The sequence below is a fragment of the Scophthalmus maximus genome, chromosome 4 (genome assembly GCF_022379125.1).
Source record: "Scophthalmus maximus strain ysfricsl-2021 chromosome 4, ASM2237912v1, whole genome shotgun sequence".
Classification (NCBI taxonomy): Eukaryota; Metazoa; Chordata; class Actinopteri; order Pleuronectiformes; family Scophthalmidae; genus Scophthalmus; species Scophthalmus maximus.
This window is the reverse complement of record NC_061518.1, coordinates 1,982,501-1,998,568: the sequence shown is the minus strand read 5'-3', so window position 1 is coordinate 1,998,568 and position 16,068 is coordinate 1,982,501. Positions and strand designations below refer to the sequence as shown.

The window sequence follows — 16,068 nt, the reverse complement described above, 5'->3', positions numbered from 1 at the left end:
TGAGAAGCCCCTGCTTCATGCCAGTAGCTGCTCCATCTGAACCGGTGATGGTGATGGTTGTGCCTTTTAGCTCGGAGTCATGGGTGTAAACACACACAGACACACACATGACACAGTAATCCAACGTGCTGGGGGAAGGCAAAGCCTGGATCAGAGTCATAAAGATGCACGGGAGGGTTCGCCGAGAAACTAAACCTCCGGGATTTGTGGGGCGCTTGATTGCGTAATCCCCGCTATCAGTGACACCTCATTCGCCTCTCGCGGAGATAATACCGAGAGCCCGACGTGTCCGAGGCTTCGAGCGGCGCAGTGTCCTTTTGGCTGCGAGTCTCTGACCGTCCATCCTCGCTTTTCTCTCTCACACACACACACACACACACACACACACACACACACACACACACACACACACACACACACACACACACACACACACACACACACACACACACACACACACACACACACACACACACACACACACACACACACACACACACACACACACACACACACACACACACACACACACACACACACACACACACACACACACACACACACACACACACAACCTTTGCTGTGGAGGCCGGACGGAGAAAAAGACGAGCTTTATTTCATTTTCCCCTCTGGATGCTTTGGCAGGTTGTCTGTCCCCATTCCTGAGGTTCAGTGCGAGTTCACAGAACACGCCGTCAACTTCCAGAAATAAACTGTTTGCTCATGCGTGGGTGCGATCAAATAGTTTGGCGCCACGATCCTGAGACGAGCGTTTTTCTCTCCCCGTCGCTCGCTCTCTCTCTCTCTCTCTCTCTCTCTCTGACAGGACGGCCAATGAGGCGTTTGTAAAAAAAACTTTTTTTAAAAGTCACAAAGGATGTTGACAAATGAGCTTGTTAGTGTTAGATTTTAGTAAGAAAAAAAAAAAATCAGAACAGATCACTTCCACTTCAAACTTTTATCTGGACGGGAGCTAATATTTATAGACACTTCCTTGGCAGAGCAGGACAAGTACATGAGTTAAAGTCTATGTTTGAGTCTGTGTTTTGACTCCGGCTTTAAGAATCAGACATTTCCAGGAGAAGAAAATCACAAAGTCTTCAATAGATGGTCAAATGTTGTGTTTTATCATTTCATGGTTGACTCTTCTCAGGTAGAAATGGAGGTCACCTACATGAAACTTATTTCATTCGTGAGTGTCGACGGGGACGGCGGCAAAATTCAAGCTCGGTTTGAAGATTCAGCAAATATTCAGAAGATTGAGAAAGAAACTTTAGGAGAAAGAGGTGAATGACTAAAGTGGTGTAAATGGCACCACTATTCTCCGAGCCTTCATCTTTTCCCTTCTCCGCCCCACCCCTTCCTCCTCCTCCTCCTCCTCCCCTCGTCCATACCGCGGTGTACTCAGGAGACCTTAGCTCCACTGAAGGTGGAATCAGTTTTCCATTTCCACTGTGCCTGCCCCCCCTCCCCTCACACCACCACCTCCACCCTCCTCACTGGAAAAGCCCCCGTTCAACTCTCGCAGGAGCGCCTGACTCAAAGTGTGCTCCGACGTGCCCGCATTCCTAGACAGTATCCCCAACGCCGGAACCGCTCACCGCCTCGGCCAGGAATGCTGATTTCCAGTCCAGGTTTTCATCAGACCTAGTTTAGGCAGAGAGAGAGCGAGCGCATCGGGAATTCTCTGAGTAATACTAACCACTATACAACGCACACTTTCCCTTTCCCGTCATTCATCTCACACACACACACACACACACACACACACACACACGAAGACAGAAGTATGATTTCTCTCTCTGTCTCTAAAATATACACAAAGCTCGTCTCAGCAGCTTCTATGAAAAGTGTTTTGTTTTTTTCTAGTAATTCTTTGACCTAGATTTTTCTAACTTTCAAATCGTCACCTTCCCAACAACCCACCGTCTGAATAATTCAGGAACTTGTGGGGATCTGCTGCTTCCAGGTGTAAATCAAACTTTTTTGTGTGTTTTTTTTACATTTACACGTTTCAGGTACCGCAACAACAAAACAAATCTAATTGGATTGACCAGCTGTCAATCACCAGCTGTCAATCACGCTCCAATGTATACAGTGCTTTATCGTCTATTTGACTCCAAACAAGACCACAATTTACTAAATGAACATCATGTTGTTTTAAAGAAGACTACAAAACTACAGATTGAACCATAAACTCCTCAGGAATTATTTTTTTTTACGAAAGTTACAACCAGTCGAGTCGCCCCCTGCTGGTCATTCTAGACAATACCGGCTGGGGACACTTCCGCATTGGCTTAATTTTCCCGGACCCGGTGACTCTGTCCATTTTGTTTAAAGTCTATGATTGTGATGGAAAGTGGCGTCTGGGTTCAACTAACTCTGACACTAATTTGACGGGCCCGACGTTGTGATGACTGTCAGCTGATGGCGTTATCCCTCGGTCCAAACCTCGAGCAGGAGATCAGGTGAAGAAGTGCTCTAGTTAATCATGTGACAACATGACATATTTGATAAACGCGCATGGAATAAAAAAGATAGTTAGTGTGTGACCACTGTCATCTCCCGCTCAGCAAGTCCGTCTAACGTTACAGAGCCTTCTTTAACATCTGCACTGGACAGGATTGTGGTGGATAGATTTGAGCGTGTAAAAAAAAAAGTGTGTAAATGTCATTTTCTTTTTGCTGAAATACATTTGATTAAATTGGGATTTTTGCGCAAACCAGCTTTAAAATGAAAGTATCTGTGGTGAAGATTTTTCAGAGCGACACCCGTCCCCCTCCGTCACCTCCACTTTCTACAACACAGCTGCTTGTGCACGTCGAGTCCCCCGCCTGCCGCCTTCCCACTCAGACGGCCGAGCGGGCCAGGTCAGCAGAACGCCACACCAAGAAGAAGTTAGTCATTCAGAACACCAGGCCCACTGTCCGATCGCAACCCCACCCCCCCTTTACACTAACCCCACACCCAGTGTGTGTGTGTGTGTGTGTGTGTGTGTGTGTGTGTGTGTGTGTGTGTGTGTGTGTGTGTGTGTGTGTGTGTGTGTGTGTGTGTGTGTGTGTGTGTGTGTGTGTGTGTGTGTGTGTGTGTGTGTGTCTTCAGATGGGACTCTCACTCGCGATTCATTCACGCTCTCTCGACTTGATCCGATATTTTGTCCCTTGTGGGGATTTGTCTCAAAAGGCGTTTTGTTCTGCTGAAGTGGGCAGGAAGTTACATTTCTCAATAATAACCACAACTGAAAACGCTGCGGGGCAAATACAACTCCCACCACACGTCACAAGAGAGAGAGAGAGGGATTTTAACTCTCACTGTGGTTTCTCCATCAAAAAACTAATGACGAGGCTTAAGAGTAAAACCACACGAGTCGAACAAAACAACAACTCAGATAAAAAAACAAATCCTATGCGATGCCCTCGGCCCGTCGTTCGGGGGGGGGGGGGCGCGACGGCGGTGTGACCCCCAAGGTCGACTGCGATCGCATCTCAAGTCGCAATCGCTCGCCGGGTCCCAAAACAAGGCCGCCTCTCAGCCCGCTCGCAGAAGTAGGTCACTGAGGATTCCATTCATTTGTACAGCGCTTTCAAAATAGTTGCGCTTTTCCACTCGGGCCCCGAGAACTTCCAGCTGCACGTTAACCCTTCGACTGCCTCCGTTCTGCAGCGGCGGCAGCACATCGCACATCGCACTCTCTGAAACTTTCTACTTGCCTGTTGGTAAACGGATGATTGTGCACGAGGGGCTCGAGAGTCTGAGCAATTTGTGGTTTTGTTCCTAATGTGACGTGGTTTACATCATCATCATTAACAAATTGAAGGAGAAGGGGTTCATGGCTATTTCACAATAATCAGATCTGCATCCTCTTGGACATTTTGAATGATTCATCTCATTTAGAAGCAAAGTAATGTGTATGATTTAAAACAGTCAGCTGGTTTAATCTATAGCCTTGTGTTTGTTAGAATGGGGTGTCTTCATTTTTTCTACTTAACAAGATCTTCTCATTTCCTTTTTAGTGGCAAAAGTGAAACTTTATTTTCTGGAGGAACAAACTCTGTAGTGCCCTCGAGGCAATTGGGTATTTTTGACTGAATTATTTAACAATTTGTCCAGCTCCTCATATCAAACATATCAGAGGGAGATGAAATATCTCTCTACAATAATCCCTCTTTACTGAGATCTCCAACAGTGTGGACAGATACCAGATTAAGTTTTCCATCTGGCAGATGGTGTGACGGGGTGGGACTGTACGAAGTTGAGGTAAAACTGAGAGGTTTGGAATCAACTCTATATATATATAAGGTAAGATTAGATAAGATGAGGGAAATTCCCTTGTTACAGCAGCAGTAAGAGTCAAAGGCATCAGGGTGGACTATAAAGTATATCAAATATACAACAAAAATGGAAAATAACGAAACAAAAGACTGTAAAAGAGTGAAAGTGTAATTGTTTTGTGAAAAAGAGGCTGATATGTGCAGTGGTTTGGATAAAAATATGACAAATAAGTACAGTTTTGTATGTATGTGCAGTAAAAAATATGTATGTATACATATACACAACCATATATATACGTGTGTGTGTGTGTGTTTGTGTCAAATATTTCAATGAAACTGGATAAACAATATTCTATAGCAACAATATGTTGTGCAGTTTTTTTATATTGAAAATAATAATCTGGGAGGTTTGTTTTAAACAGGAGTCCATACATGTTTGAAAGAGAGAGTTTGAAACAGAAAACAAACTGGTCAAATGTTTTTTACTGCAGCAGCTTTTTTAAAGAAAAGTTGAGCGACAACATCTCTTCTGTGTTTTCCACTGGGCTTTTTTTCATAAATGTGTCAACTAGAAAGACTAAAGAAGTAAAAAGCTAATATTCCCCTCAAATAGCTGCGGTCAGAAATAATTACAAACTGGCAAACGGTCCATAATCAATACGAGAGCAGTATCAGCCCAGTCAAAAAACACACGCACAAAGAAACCAATAAATAAATCCGCCCTTTTCCCCCTTTGCACATGAGCACACAGAACAAGCGCTACCACAACATACCAGAGGGATCACGTAACCAGACGAACCTCCTCAATCTCCCTCCTTCCTCCCAGCGGCATGTGTCCTGACGTTGAGTCTGCGGCGCTGGAACAGACCTGACTCCATCTTACTCGGCTCAATCGGCCGACGGGAAGGTGCGAGAAAAAGCGGAGGGTGTGGCTTTAAAAATTCAACCTGGATGTGCAGATCTGGAAACAGACATGCACTGAACTACAAAGCCACAGATATTCCCTCTTCTGGAAACACATCTGTGCTTCACTTGGTCACAACGAGGATTTGCTGCTGCGCCTTTTACAAACACGAAAATACCAAATCACAGCCACAACGACGAGTCAAATGGATCGTCGACTCGCTGACGATATTTTAAACGCGAGCGACCGCAACGACTCCACTGACGCTTCCTCAACGTCACGTTTCCACCTCGAAAACCGTAAATCAGAGCTTCGTGAGCCGCCAGATGGAGATTCACATGAGTGAAACATGAGCGGGACTCAAGTGTCGCCGCAAAGATCACGAGCTGGAGTCGGTTTGACTCGCACGAGGAGAGAGAGTCGCCGCGCTCCAAGGGACGTTCTAAAACGCTCAACGTGAAAAAAAGGCTTCACGCCCACAATGCGCTAGAGCAGCGATCAACAATCGCCAAGTGTCTCTCAGATATGCTTCGCCGTAAACACTTACACCTGTCCAAAAATCAAACCCGAAATCCTATAATTATGGATGTAGTCATACGTTAAGCACTTTCCCAATAGAAGCGCCTAAAAGGCTTAAGCTGACTTATTGTTCTTATTGTAAGATAACCAGGGCCGCAACTAGGAGGGGGCGGCTGTGGCTCTCGAGGTAGACTCGCTCGACCACCGACCCCGAGGTTGGCGGTTCGATCCCGGCCAGGGCAGAGCCACCTGGGGAAAATATCGAGTCGCGATTATTATAACAGATATTACGATTCAATATTCAATTGTAATCAGCGCGCACACACAGAGCGAGATGTGTTGAAGAGGATAGGTGGAGAGAGCTCTCTCTGTTAGCAGCCTGTCTCTTTAACGAGGGAACAGTCGTGGCGTTCGTCAGCTCACGGTGCCACGTGGGCCATTTCCATACGGAGTAACAGTCTCAAACAACTCTCGCGTGGTTCTGTGTTCGTCACTACTGGTGGCGCTGTGTCAAGCGCCGACACGGGTCGGCGGTGTTGCCCCGTGAAGTTGCTACGGTACCTGACGCTGCGCAGCGTCCTCCTTTTTAAAACCAAAGAACTTCCACACAACCGACGTGGCGCTCCTCTTCGACACTAAAGTCTCCGCTGAATCATTTTCTGGCTGCGCTGTCGAGCTCGTGGCCATTGCGCAGCAGGTTAAAGGGCAGCTTGACCGCTGTTTCTTCTTTCACAGAGCGCTCCACTCGCTCGCGTATCACGTGACCCGTGTTTTATCATATCGCGATATAATCGCAAATGCGATTAATCGTTCGGCCCTAATCCCAGCTTCCCCCAGTCCACACGCCGTTGGGTCTTTGGGCAAGACACTTAACCCTAATTGCTCTTCCGACAGGGTATGAATGTGAAACCGACTTTCCTTTAAAGTGCTTTGAGTGGTCTATATGACTAGAAAAGCGCTATATAAATACAGTCCATTTAACTAACGTTTATTTTCCTTATCGATTAATCTGTCGATTATTTTCTCGATTAATCGATTAGTTGTTTGGTTCATTAAATGTCATGAAATGGTGAAAAAAGTCAATCCTGTCAGTTTTGTTTTGTTCACACACCAAATATATTCAGTTTACTGTCACAGAGGACCAAAGAAACCAGAAGCATATTCACATTTAAGATGAAATCAGAGAAGTTTGACTTTTTTCCCCCCATAAAATCGAATTGAACCGCTTAATCGGTTTCCAGAGTAGTTGGCGATGAATTAAGTAATCAATCACTAAACGGCCATAATTATATGATTTGGTTTTTTTTAAGTGTTTATGACAAGAAATATTAGAGATACATTTGGAGACTACTGATTGCTGCTTTTAGCACGTTAAGTGATCCGACACCTGTCCATGTCTTCTCACTTTCCGTCTTCGTCAGCATGAACCAGTCGACTTCAGGACACTTTCATATATATTGCAGTTTTACATTAAAAACAATAACCGAGTCTAGCCTTCTCTATCTGCAGACACTGTAAACGGGTGAACACCAGCTGCAGTGTACCTCCTCCGCCGCCTCTGTAAGTCACAGCGTTCGCCAGCGAAAGATGTGTTACTGCGAGCAGATGTTGCCACGGGTTACACACAGACGCCCGCTCTCCATCACGGCAGCAGCAGCACTACATTCTGTTTTTCATGAGCCCCGTCAGTTGCCAGGGTTTTTTTGTTTCCATGGCCACGCTGCAGTCTGATGCAACAGAACCCCCCCCCACCCCCCCGACCCCGACCCCCCCCCGACCCCCCCACACCCCCTCGGGTGCCCTAAGTTTGGCGCGATACCAAACCCGGGTGTTGCTATAGGCTGGCACACTGACTGACTGACTGACTGGGTGGGTGGGTGGGTGGGTGAGTGACGTCTGGAGCCAGACACTGTGCCAGCTGAGCCGACACTATACACGACCCCGACCTCCGTACCACAATCGTTTCAGTGACTGGCAACGGTTCAAGCGCAACAGTTTTACACCATTTCACACACAATCAGTGATTCAGCTCTTTATCACTTGTTGATGCAGGAATGTCTCGTACAGGAACTTGCCTTGGAATGCTTTGGTTTTGTGCGTTTGTTCCAGGATCAGAGACGAAAACGCGCCCTTGAATACTGAACAATGAAATAATTAATACACTAAGAAGATAGTGTAAAGATTTTTTAATCCGTGAATTTGACGATGTGTGTCTCTTCTGGAACAATTTTCTTTTGCCAATTCCCAGTAGCAGGAAATGTGTTAAAAAATAAAAATATATATATATAAAAAATATATATTAGGGATACAAATAGAGTTGCCAATATGATAATTCATTGTCCTCATAACGAGAGTAGACTGAGAAACCAATGGTTCTGCTCAGTCTGTGCCTGTAAATGCCTCTTCCTCATGTCTTTAAAGGGACAGTAGGGGATTTTGATCCAAAAGACCCTTTTTTGGGGGTAAAATTCAGTGAATATTTTCTCACGGCCGCTAGCTGTTGGTTCTGTGTGTGCGCCAGAAAAAAAACTCAGGTTTTTCGGCTCAGCCCTGGTTCTGTAAATTGAAAACAATCAATGAAAATGGTGCAGGCCGCACCTCACGGTGTGTGCCGTTTTGTAAACATCACTCCGCCGACACATTAAGAGACGTGCTAGCGCTAACGCCACGACTCAGGGGTTTTGGCCTAGTGGTAAGTGTGCCGGTCTCCCATACCCGAGGCTGCGGGTTCGAGCCCCGACCACTGCGGTGAACACATCAACAACAACAACAACAAAGAGAGAAACAAGCTTTCTCCAAAATCGCTTTCACAGACGACGTACGTGGCCGTCGAGCGTCCTCCTTACCTGGGTTGTTGGCCTCTCCCTCCAGGACCTGCAGCTCGGTGCACTCGGCGAGGGAGTGCTCCAGACACAGCTGCAGGAAGCGGGCCTGCGTCCGGCTCACCCTCTTCAGCAGCGACAGCAGAGCCACCGTCTGCTCGCACTCGTTCCACCCCTTGAACCAGCTGGCCAGGACGCCCACCTGGTCGCGAAACATCATGGTCTGCGAGGCGGGCGGGCGGACGAACGGGCGGGCGTGAGGACTCTGGTGGTGGTGGTGGTGATGAGCTGACTCCGGGAGCGACCTCCCCCCCAAAAAACTTTACACTAGCGCTTGGGGGGAAACTGACTACGAGGAGGATGCTGCTCGTATCACCTGGTTGCCGGGGTGGAGGAGGAGGAGGAGGAGGGAGGAGGACGATGAATTGTGGAGTTCAGCTGAAGCGCTGCGTTGCCATTCTTTGCGTTGTCATTATCAGCTTTCAATGTGTTTCGCCCCCACACACATATAATCCTGCAGGTGGAGGGTTCTCCCGCAGCGTCCCCTCCGCTGGAGCTGCAGCTGGAGGTCGAGGGGTTCGCGAGGTTGCTCCTCTAGCAAGGCATCAGGGGATGCGATTGATATCTGATGAGTCAGCTTTCTTCCAGCGACACGCTTGTGTCACGTCAGCGTCACTGGCATTTTCCTCCGTCCGTCCGCTTCAGGGAATCCCTCTTACGCCTGCACGATGATGTTACACGTCAGGGGAGAAGGAGAAGAGGGAGACGACATATTAAACACATGCATGTGATTGTTTTCTTTACAGTGCACTGGAGGAGAGGCGACAGCCCCTGTTGCTGCAGCCCTGCAGCCCTGCAGCAGCAGCCTTCCCCCGGTCGTCGCCTCCTCGCCGTCGCCTGTGCGCATGGGGCTTGCGGGCATTTCACCACCGCCGAGACGAAAATAAATACATTTCTCCTTTTTTTTTTTTTTTTTTGGGATCCACCCATCCCTAAAAATACAGCCGCTGCTGGAGCTGCATCCCGGGGGTTTTCCTAAGAGGGAGAGGGAGACGAGACGGGCCGGGGGAGGGGGGCTGCTAGTGACTTCCCCTCCGTTATGGATAAAAACACGTTTGTCTCATAGAAATTTTTTTTTTTTTTGAACCGGGGACCAGGCGGCTAACAGCGAGGAGTGAACCCGGAGCAGGAGCCGCAGAGTCCGGCCTCAGGGCCGAGCGTCGCCCCGCTGTCTGAAAGTGTCACTCTGTCTCATCAGCACACACGGAGAGTGACGGGAGGGCGGGTATTTATATAGATATATATATATATATACATACACACATTTATATATATGAATACATATACGAGTGTGTGAGCAGTTTATTAAAATACTATTATGAGTTCATATCACCGTTTGTGACCGGGAACCGGGCGAGGAGCAGAGTCACAGACGGCGCCTCACACGAGCGGCTACACGTCAACGGCTAACACCGACTCAACATGCTAACGTGTGGAAGTTATGATTCTTTATGCGAAATATCAAAACGTTTTGTTCCTCAGAGATGCGGACGTTGTGAGTTGAGAGAGGGAAGAAGGAGGAGGAGGAGAAGGAGGAGAAGAAGGAGGAGAAGAAGAAGGAGGAGAAGAAGAAGGAGAGAGCTCCAGAAAGTTTGAATATTTGAATCGGCCGGGAGGGAGACGCACGACGGGGGGACGGTTAGCGCCTCAGCCCGCGGGGCTTCTTACCTCCTGGCGCGGTTCGCATCGTCGGGGTTTGTCCGGGGAGCGAGGCGTCGGGCTCGGGTCGTGTGAGTTGTGTCGAGGGGGGAGCGGCGCCCCTTCACTCCGGCGCGGAGGAGTTTGCCATCTTGACTAACTTCTCCCTCTCCGTCTCCCTGCGGCACACGGTGCTCCGGCTCTAAAGGACGCGACGCGGCTGACGACTTCCGCCCGCACGTTTCAGAATAAAAGTGCCATTTAAAAAAAAAATTAAAAGTGCAGAGCGAGACAAGATATTAGAAAATGAATACATTATTATTATTAGTAGTAAAAGTAGAAGTAGCAGTACATATTATCATGACCGATTCTTTCGACTATAGTGTTAAATTCGACAATAGAAAATAACTTTATATAAAATGTATATGATATAGTTTTTGACACTCAAAGTAAAGTTTTGAAAATTAAAAAAAAAAAATGCAAGGATGAGGTTTTATTTATTAAGTAATTCCGTACAAAAAGCAGTAAATAGAAAGAAAAAAAATTAAATGTAATCAATTTTTCCTGTGGCCATCCTGTGTAGAGTGTTCAACGTTATTAAATATTATTATTATGACTATTGATATTATCATAAGAGCTAGCAAACTAATGATTAGGTTAGAATAATTATTGATACGTTTATTTGATTTGATTTTTTAATATCATCCACCTGGTGGATGAGTAAAGAGTTGTGTCAACTTACCTATGATAATATGTGATAATGTATTTGATGTTTCTATCATGTATTTTCAATCAGAATCTGAAAAGTTACAGTTATAAAATAAATGTAGCAAAGAGAAAAGTATTATATTGACCCTTATTTGCAACATTTTTATTAATGAGCATAAAAACTTCAACATTCACTTGAAAAACGATATTTAAGTACAATAGGCCCACAGGAGTAAATCACTTTCCTCCACAGGGTGGTTTTAATGATTCTTGCAGCTAGCAACACAAGTTTATTATTTTTTTACTGTGCATAGTTATAGTTATACCAAAAGCAAAATCAATGCATTCACCTAATTTCATTCTATTGCCGTTTATTGTTGTGTACAAACGTCCCAGCAACAAGTTTACCCGCGCTCTCTTATTCTGAAGGCAAAGCCAGTCCCTCTTCCGGCGGCGTTTCTTCCGCCTTGACGTAAAGTGGCTCGCGCTGCTCGTTTCCACATGCTAATCATTACCAGCGGAGCATGACGTCAGAGGCTTGGCAGCGCGAGGCAGCACCAAAATAGAGGGGGGGGGGGGGGGGGGGGGTAAAGGGTCAGAGTTCATCACTCACCTCTTTTCAATTTTCAACTTTTATATTCCATGTCACAGATATCATAACTATCTCTAAGTACATTTATTTCATATTTAATTATTATTATTATTCATTCATGTCTTACTTGTGCTCCATATTCAGATTTCAGTTGGTAAAAAAACGACACATCGATTAATATCTAATCCTTTGGTTTGTTTCCCCTCATAATGATTTTTAAAAATAATTTCTCGAACACATTTCCTCTCCAAACTTCTCGGATAATGGAAAAAAAGAATTGAAAATGATCCAATGTTTTTACATGATTAGCGGAAAAGTTCCTTAATTAAAAATATTATAGCTCTGTTCAGTGGAACTTTGTTTTTCTTCTTTCTTACTCATCATCTCACAACCTGTGACCCTTCAGAGGGGCTGGGCCCCTGAGACAGGAACCTCTGACGCAATAGATAGAAATATAGATAGATAGATAGATAGATAGATAGATAGATAAATAGATAGACAGACAGACAGACAGACAGATAGATAGATAGATAGATAGGTAGGTAGGTAGGTAGGTAGGTAGATAGATAGATAGATAGATAGATAGATAGATAGATAGATAGATAGATAGATAGATAGATAGATAGATAGATAAATAGATAGACAGACAGACAGACAGACAGATAGATAGATAGATAGATAGATAGATAGACAGACAGATAGATAGATAGATTGAAGCTACTGTAGATAGACAGACAGACAGACAGACAGACAGACAGACAGACAGAGAGATAGATGAATAGATAAATAGATAGATAGATAGATAGATAGATAGATTGATAGATAGATAGGTAGATGATAGATAGACAGATGGATAGCTATATAGATAGATAGATCTTGCAGGTTTTAAATATTACTTTTGTCACCCTTTTTTAAATAAATCTTACCTGTGTGTAAATCCCTAAGTAATAAATAATAAATAAATCATTTCAATTCAATTTGAGCAGTCTGTGCCTTTAACTGCAATAACGACTACACCGTGTCCTCTCGCTCCGCCGTGTGGCCGATGTGTGTTATTACACCAGCTCGCTAAACACAAAACACGTAAACATTTAAATATCACGTTCTCGACATTAAAGACAAAACAATCACACACATAAACCTGCTGTGAGATTATTCTAATGAATTATATTTTATTGTCGAAACAGTCAAACAAAAACAAAAAAAGTACTCTGTGTAGCAGTGGGACACAGAAAACAAACGGCAGGTTTCCGGGTAAAAGTGATAAGTTATAAGAACTCTCACCAGCTCGCCGTGGCGATGATCGAGCGTCACCGTGACCCACGTGCATCGAGCTGTCACGTATCACACGCACAGAGGAGGGGAAATGAGCAAAGACGAGGAAGTGCAGCTTCATATCCTCCTCCTCCTCCTCCTCCTCTTCCTCTCACTGTTACTGTAGACAGACGAGCTCAGTGTGTGTGGTGTTCAGAATACTGTCGTTCACACCCGGAGTGTGTGTGTGTGTGTGTGTGTGTTAACTCGGTGATGAAGGTGCCGGTGGTCCTCCTCCTCCTCTTCCTCCTCCTGCTGGTGACCGGATGTGCAGAGGGCAGGTGTTTCTGTCAGGTGAGCGACTCCCGAGCCATATTTCACATTCCCTGATGTACAGTAATGTTATTATCATTATATATATTTGCTTCAGTGTTGATTGAATTAAGGGAGACTGTTGTAAAAACACGAGGATAAGAAAAATCAGCTGGAGCCCAAGTGGTGCTTGGTGGTTAGGGCGAGACAAAAAACATGAATATATATAAAGTATATCATCATATTAAACTCGATTCATTGTTTGACCTGCCTGTGAACGCTCCGGTGACGTGTACTGTACAGTGTGTGTCCGCATAGAGCAACACCGTCTGACCTCTGGGCATCTGATTCACTGCCTCCTGTTGGCCTACGTACTGTGGAGCCACTGTTTGTCTGTATGTGAAGTCTGCAGCAGATGTACAGTAACTTCAGTAAACGCAGCTCGTCCGTCCGTCTGTCGCTGCTGGAGACAAGAGTTGATGAGCAGCGACGACGCCCGTGAAGCAAAACATCAAAGTCAGTGAGCTCAGTGAGCAGGAGGAGTGACCCTTTGCCAATTTTTATTGAGCTGTGGATTATGAATCTGTTAATCCATCCGTCCATTATCTGTACCCTCCTTCGAGGGACAATGTAGACTGTTCAAACTCCACAGAGAAAGTTCCCGGTTGGTTGGTCGGTTCCGAACTGGGATTCAAACCAAGAACCGCCTTCTTGCTGTGAGGCGACAGTGCCGACCACTGCACCACCGTGCCGCTGTCGATATTTCATAATTGAACTGTCACTAGAGGATCAGCGGGAGGAGGAGAATGAATGAGGAAGTGGAATCACTCCTCTGGTTGTGAAAACAGATGTCAAATGTCTTCTGCGTTCCTTCATCTGAGATGATTCAGTCCACTTCGGTTTTATTTGTACGGCGACAAACACACAACGCACATCATCTCTTCACACAGTGAGGTCGCGACCCCACGGGAACAGCATGATGTCATCAGTTAGCTCACACTGGACCTTCATCCTGAAAGGGCCTGTGGCAGGTCGAGAGAGCCCGACCAGAACATCCCGCCAGCGTGACAAGTGTGGACTCATATAGGGAATAAAATGATTTTTTGTTTTTTATGTTTCTATGATTCAAGGTCACCGGAGACCTGGACGACTGCGCCTGCGATGTGGAGACGATCGACGGCTTCAACAACGACCGGCTGTTCCCCAAACTACAAACGCTTCTGGAGTCGGACTACTTCAGGTTCTACAAGGTGACGTGACACACACACACACACACACACACACACACACACACACACACACTCACTCACTCAGTCAGTCAGTCAGTCAGTCAGTCAGTCAGTCAGTCAGTCAGTCAGTCAGTCAGTCAGTCAGTCACTCACTCACTCACTCACTCACTCACTCACTCACTCACTCACTCACTCACTCACTCACTCACTCACACAAACACAGACACACTCACTCACACAAACACACACACACACACCCCCCCACACACACACACACCCACCCCCACACACACACACCCCCACACACACACACACACACACACTCTCACACACACACACACACACACACACACACACACACACACACTCACTGAAGCCGTGTGTTCCTGTGCAGGTGAACCTGAACAAGCCGTGTCCGTTCTGGACGGTCAGCGGTCACTGTGGTCTGAGGGACTGTGCGGTGAAGACCTGCTCTCCTGTGAGTTCTTCATCATCGTCGTCTTCGCTTGTTTGTCTGTTTCGCAGCAGGATTACACGAAAAAAATACTATTCATTTTTGATTTACTTTCTTGAACCCTGAGATAGATTTTCACCGATTGCCTCGGGGAATCGTTCATGGATCTTTGAAGCATTGAAATGCTTTAAAAGTGTAAAATCAATGAACATATGTGAGAGATGTTACTCAATTCCGTGGAGAAGTGACAATACGCATGTGCAAGCGTCGGTGAACCAATGAACGAAATCATTCTTATCTGATTCTCGGCCTCAGACAAACCTCTGGATCCCACTTACTGCACTATAACAAATCCAACATGGCCGCCAGCACATGTCCATAACCAAATCACTGATTGGCTCATCCCCACCATGTGACAATAACAAGGGTGTTGATAGGCTGATCCATGACATCTGACCAAGTTACTAAACTACCGAAATACAACTGTAATATGCACACAGACAGAGTCAAAGTCCTCCATTAAAATAATAATTCTCAAAAATATAATGAGAGATCTCTGAATAATAGCATAAAAAAATGAGTGAAGTGAATAAGAGTGAAATAAATATAGAATGTTATAGGTTAAAGCACTGCATTTGCTTTTAGCAATGGAAAGTGCTCCATGAATGAAATTTATCATTATTATTATTATAATAAAGAAATACATCTCATATTTAATCGGAAATCAAAACAGTCTACACTCCTGCAAACAAACCGCTCAGCTTTGTTCACATCAGACTGAATCTCTGTCTGTTTGCAGAACGAGGTGCCAGAGGGGATCAGGTCGCCGTCGCACAACAAGGTGAGTCACATTTTAAAAAACATTATGCAAAAAAACAAATATGTTTATGCATATTAGATAGGAAGCCAAAAGAAACTACCTCGGGAAAGTCCTTTATGTTCTCTTGACCTGTATTACCTGGTTCTCCCTTAGTGTGTGATATGATTATGGAACTGGCGCGTGTGTGCGTGTGTGCGTGTGTGTGTGTGTGTGTGTGTGTGCAGTATTCAGCAGAAGCGAACGAGGAGCAGCTGGACGAGTGTGAGCGAGCGCAGCATCTCGGAGCAGTGGACGTCTCTCTGAGGTGAGTCGTCTCGGTCAAGACGATGTAAGTTCACTGTGACGTCTGATATTAGACATAATAATAATAATTATAAATGCACGGAAATCATTTTATTTGGACACAAATGAAATGAAGGATCTCTGAAGGTCGTACTGTACGTTCACGGTGCCTCTGTCTCCCTGACGGAGGGGCAACCTCATTG

General features: G+C 45.5%; 2 protein-coding genes across 3 annotated transcripts in view; one reads left to right on the top strand and one right to left on the bottom strand.

The window, feature by feature from the left end:
• Window positions 1-10,434, bottom strand: part of samd4a (sterile alpha motif domain containing 4A) — a 51,038-nt gene extending 40,604 nt beyond the window's left edge. For both annotated transcript variants that reach the window (XM_035629324.2, XM_035629325.2), the window contains exons 1-2: window positions 10,245-10,434; window positions 8,541-9,237 (exon numbers count right to left, since the gene is read on the bottom strand). In XM_035629324.2, the coding sequence (XP_035485217.2) occupies window positions 8,541-8,736 (196 nt within the window). In that variant the 5' untranslated portion in view covers window positions 8,737-9,237; window positions 10,245-10,434. The remainder of the gene's footprint in view (window positions 1-8,540; window positions 9,238-10,244) is intronic.
• Window positions 10,435-12,877: 2,443 nt separating this feature from the next.
• The window catches only part of ero1a (endoplasmic reticulum oxidoreductase 1 alpha), a 9,474-nt gene continuing 6,283 nt past the window's right edge, over window positions 12,878-16,068 (top strand). The window contains exons 1-5 of the mRNA XM_035629327.2: window positions 12,878-13,122; window positions 14,211-14,330; window positions 14,704-14,787; window positions 15,563-15,604; window positions 15,808-15,887. Coding sequence (XP_035485220.1) covers window positions 13,042-13,122; window positions 14,211-14,330; window positions 14,704-14,787; window positions 15,563-15,604; window positions 15,808-15,887 — 407 coding nt within the window. The 5' untranslated portion in view covers window positions 12,878-13,041. The remainder of the gene's footprint in view (window positions 13,123-14,210; window positions 14,331-14,703; window positions 14,788-15,562; window positions 15,605-15,807; window positions 15,888-16,068) is intronic.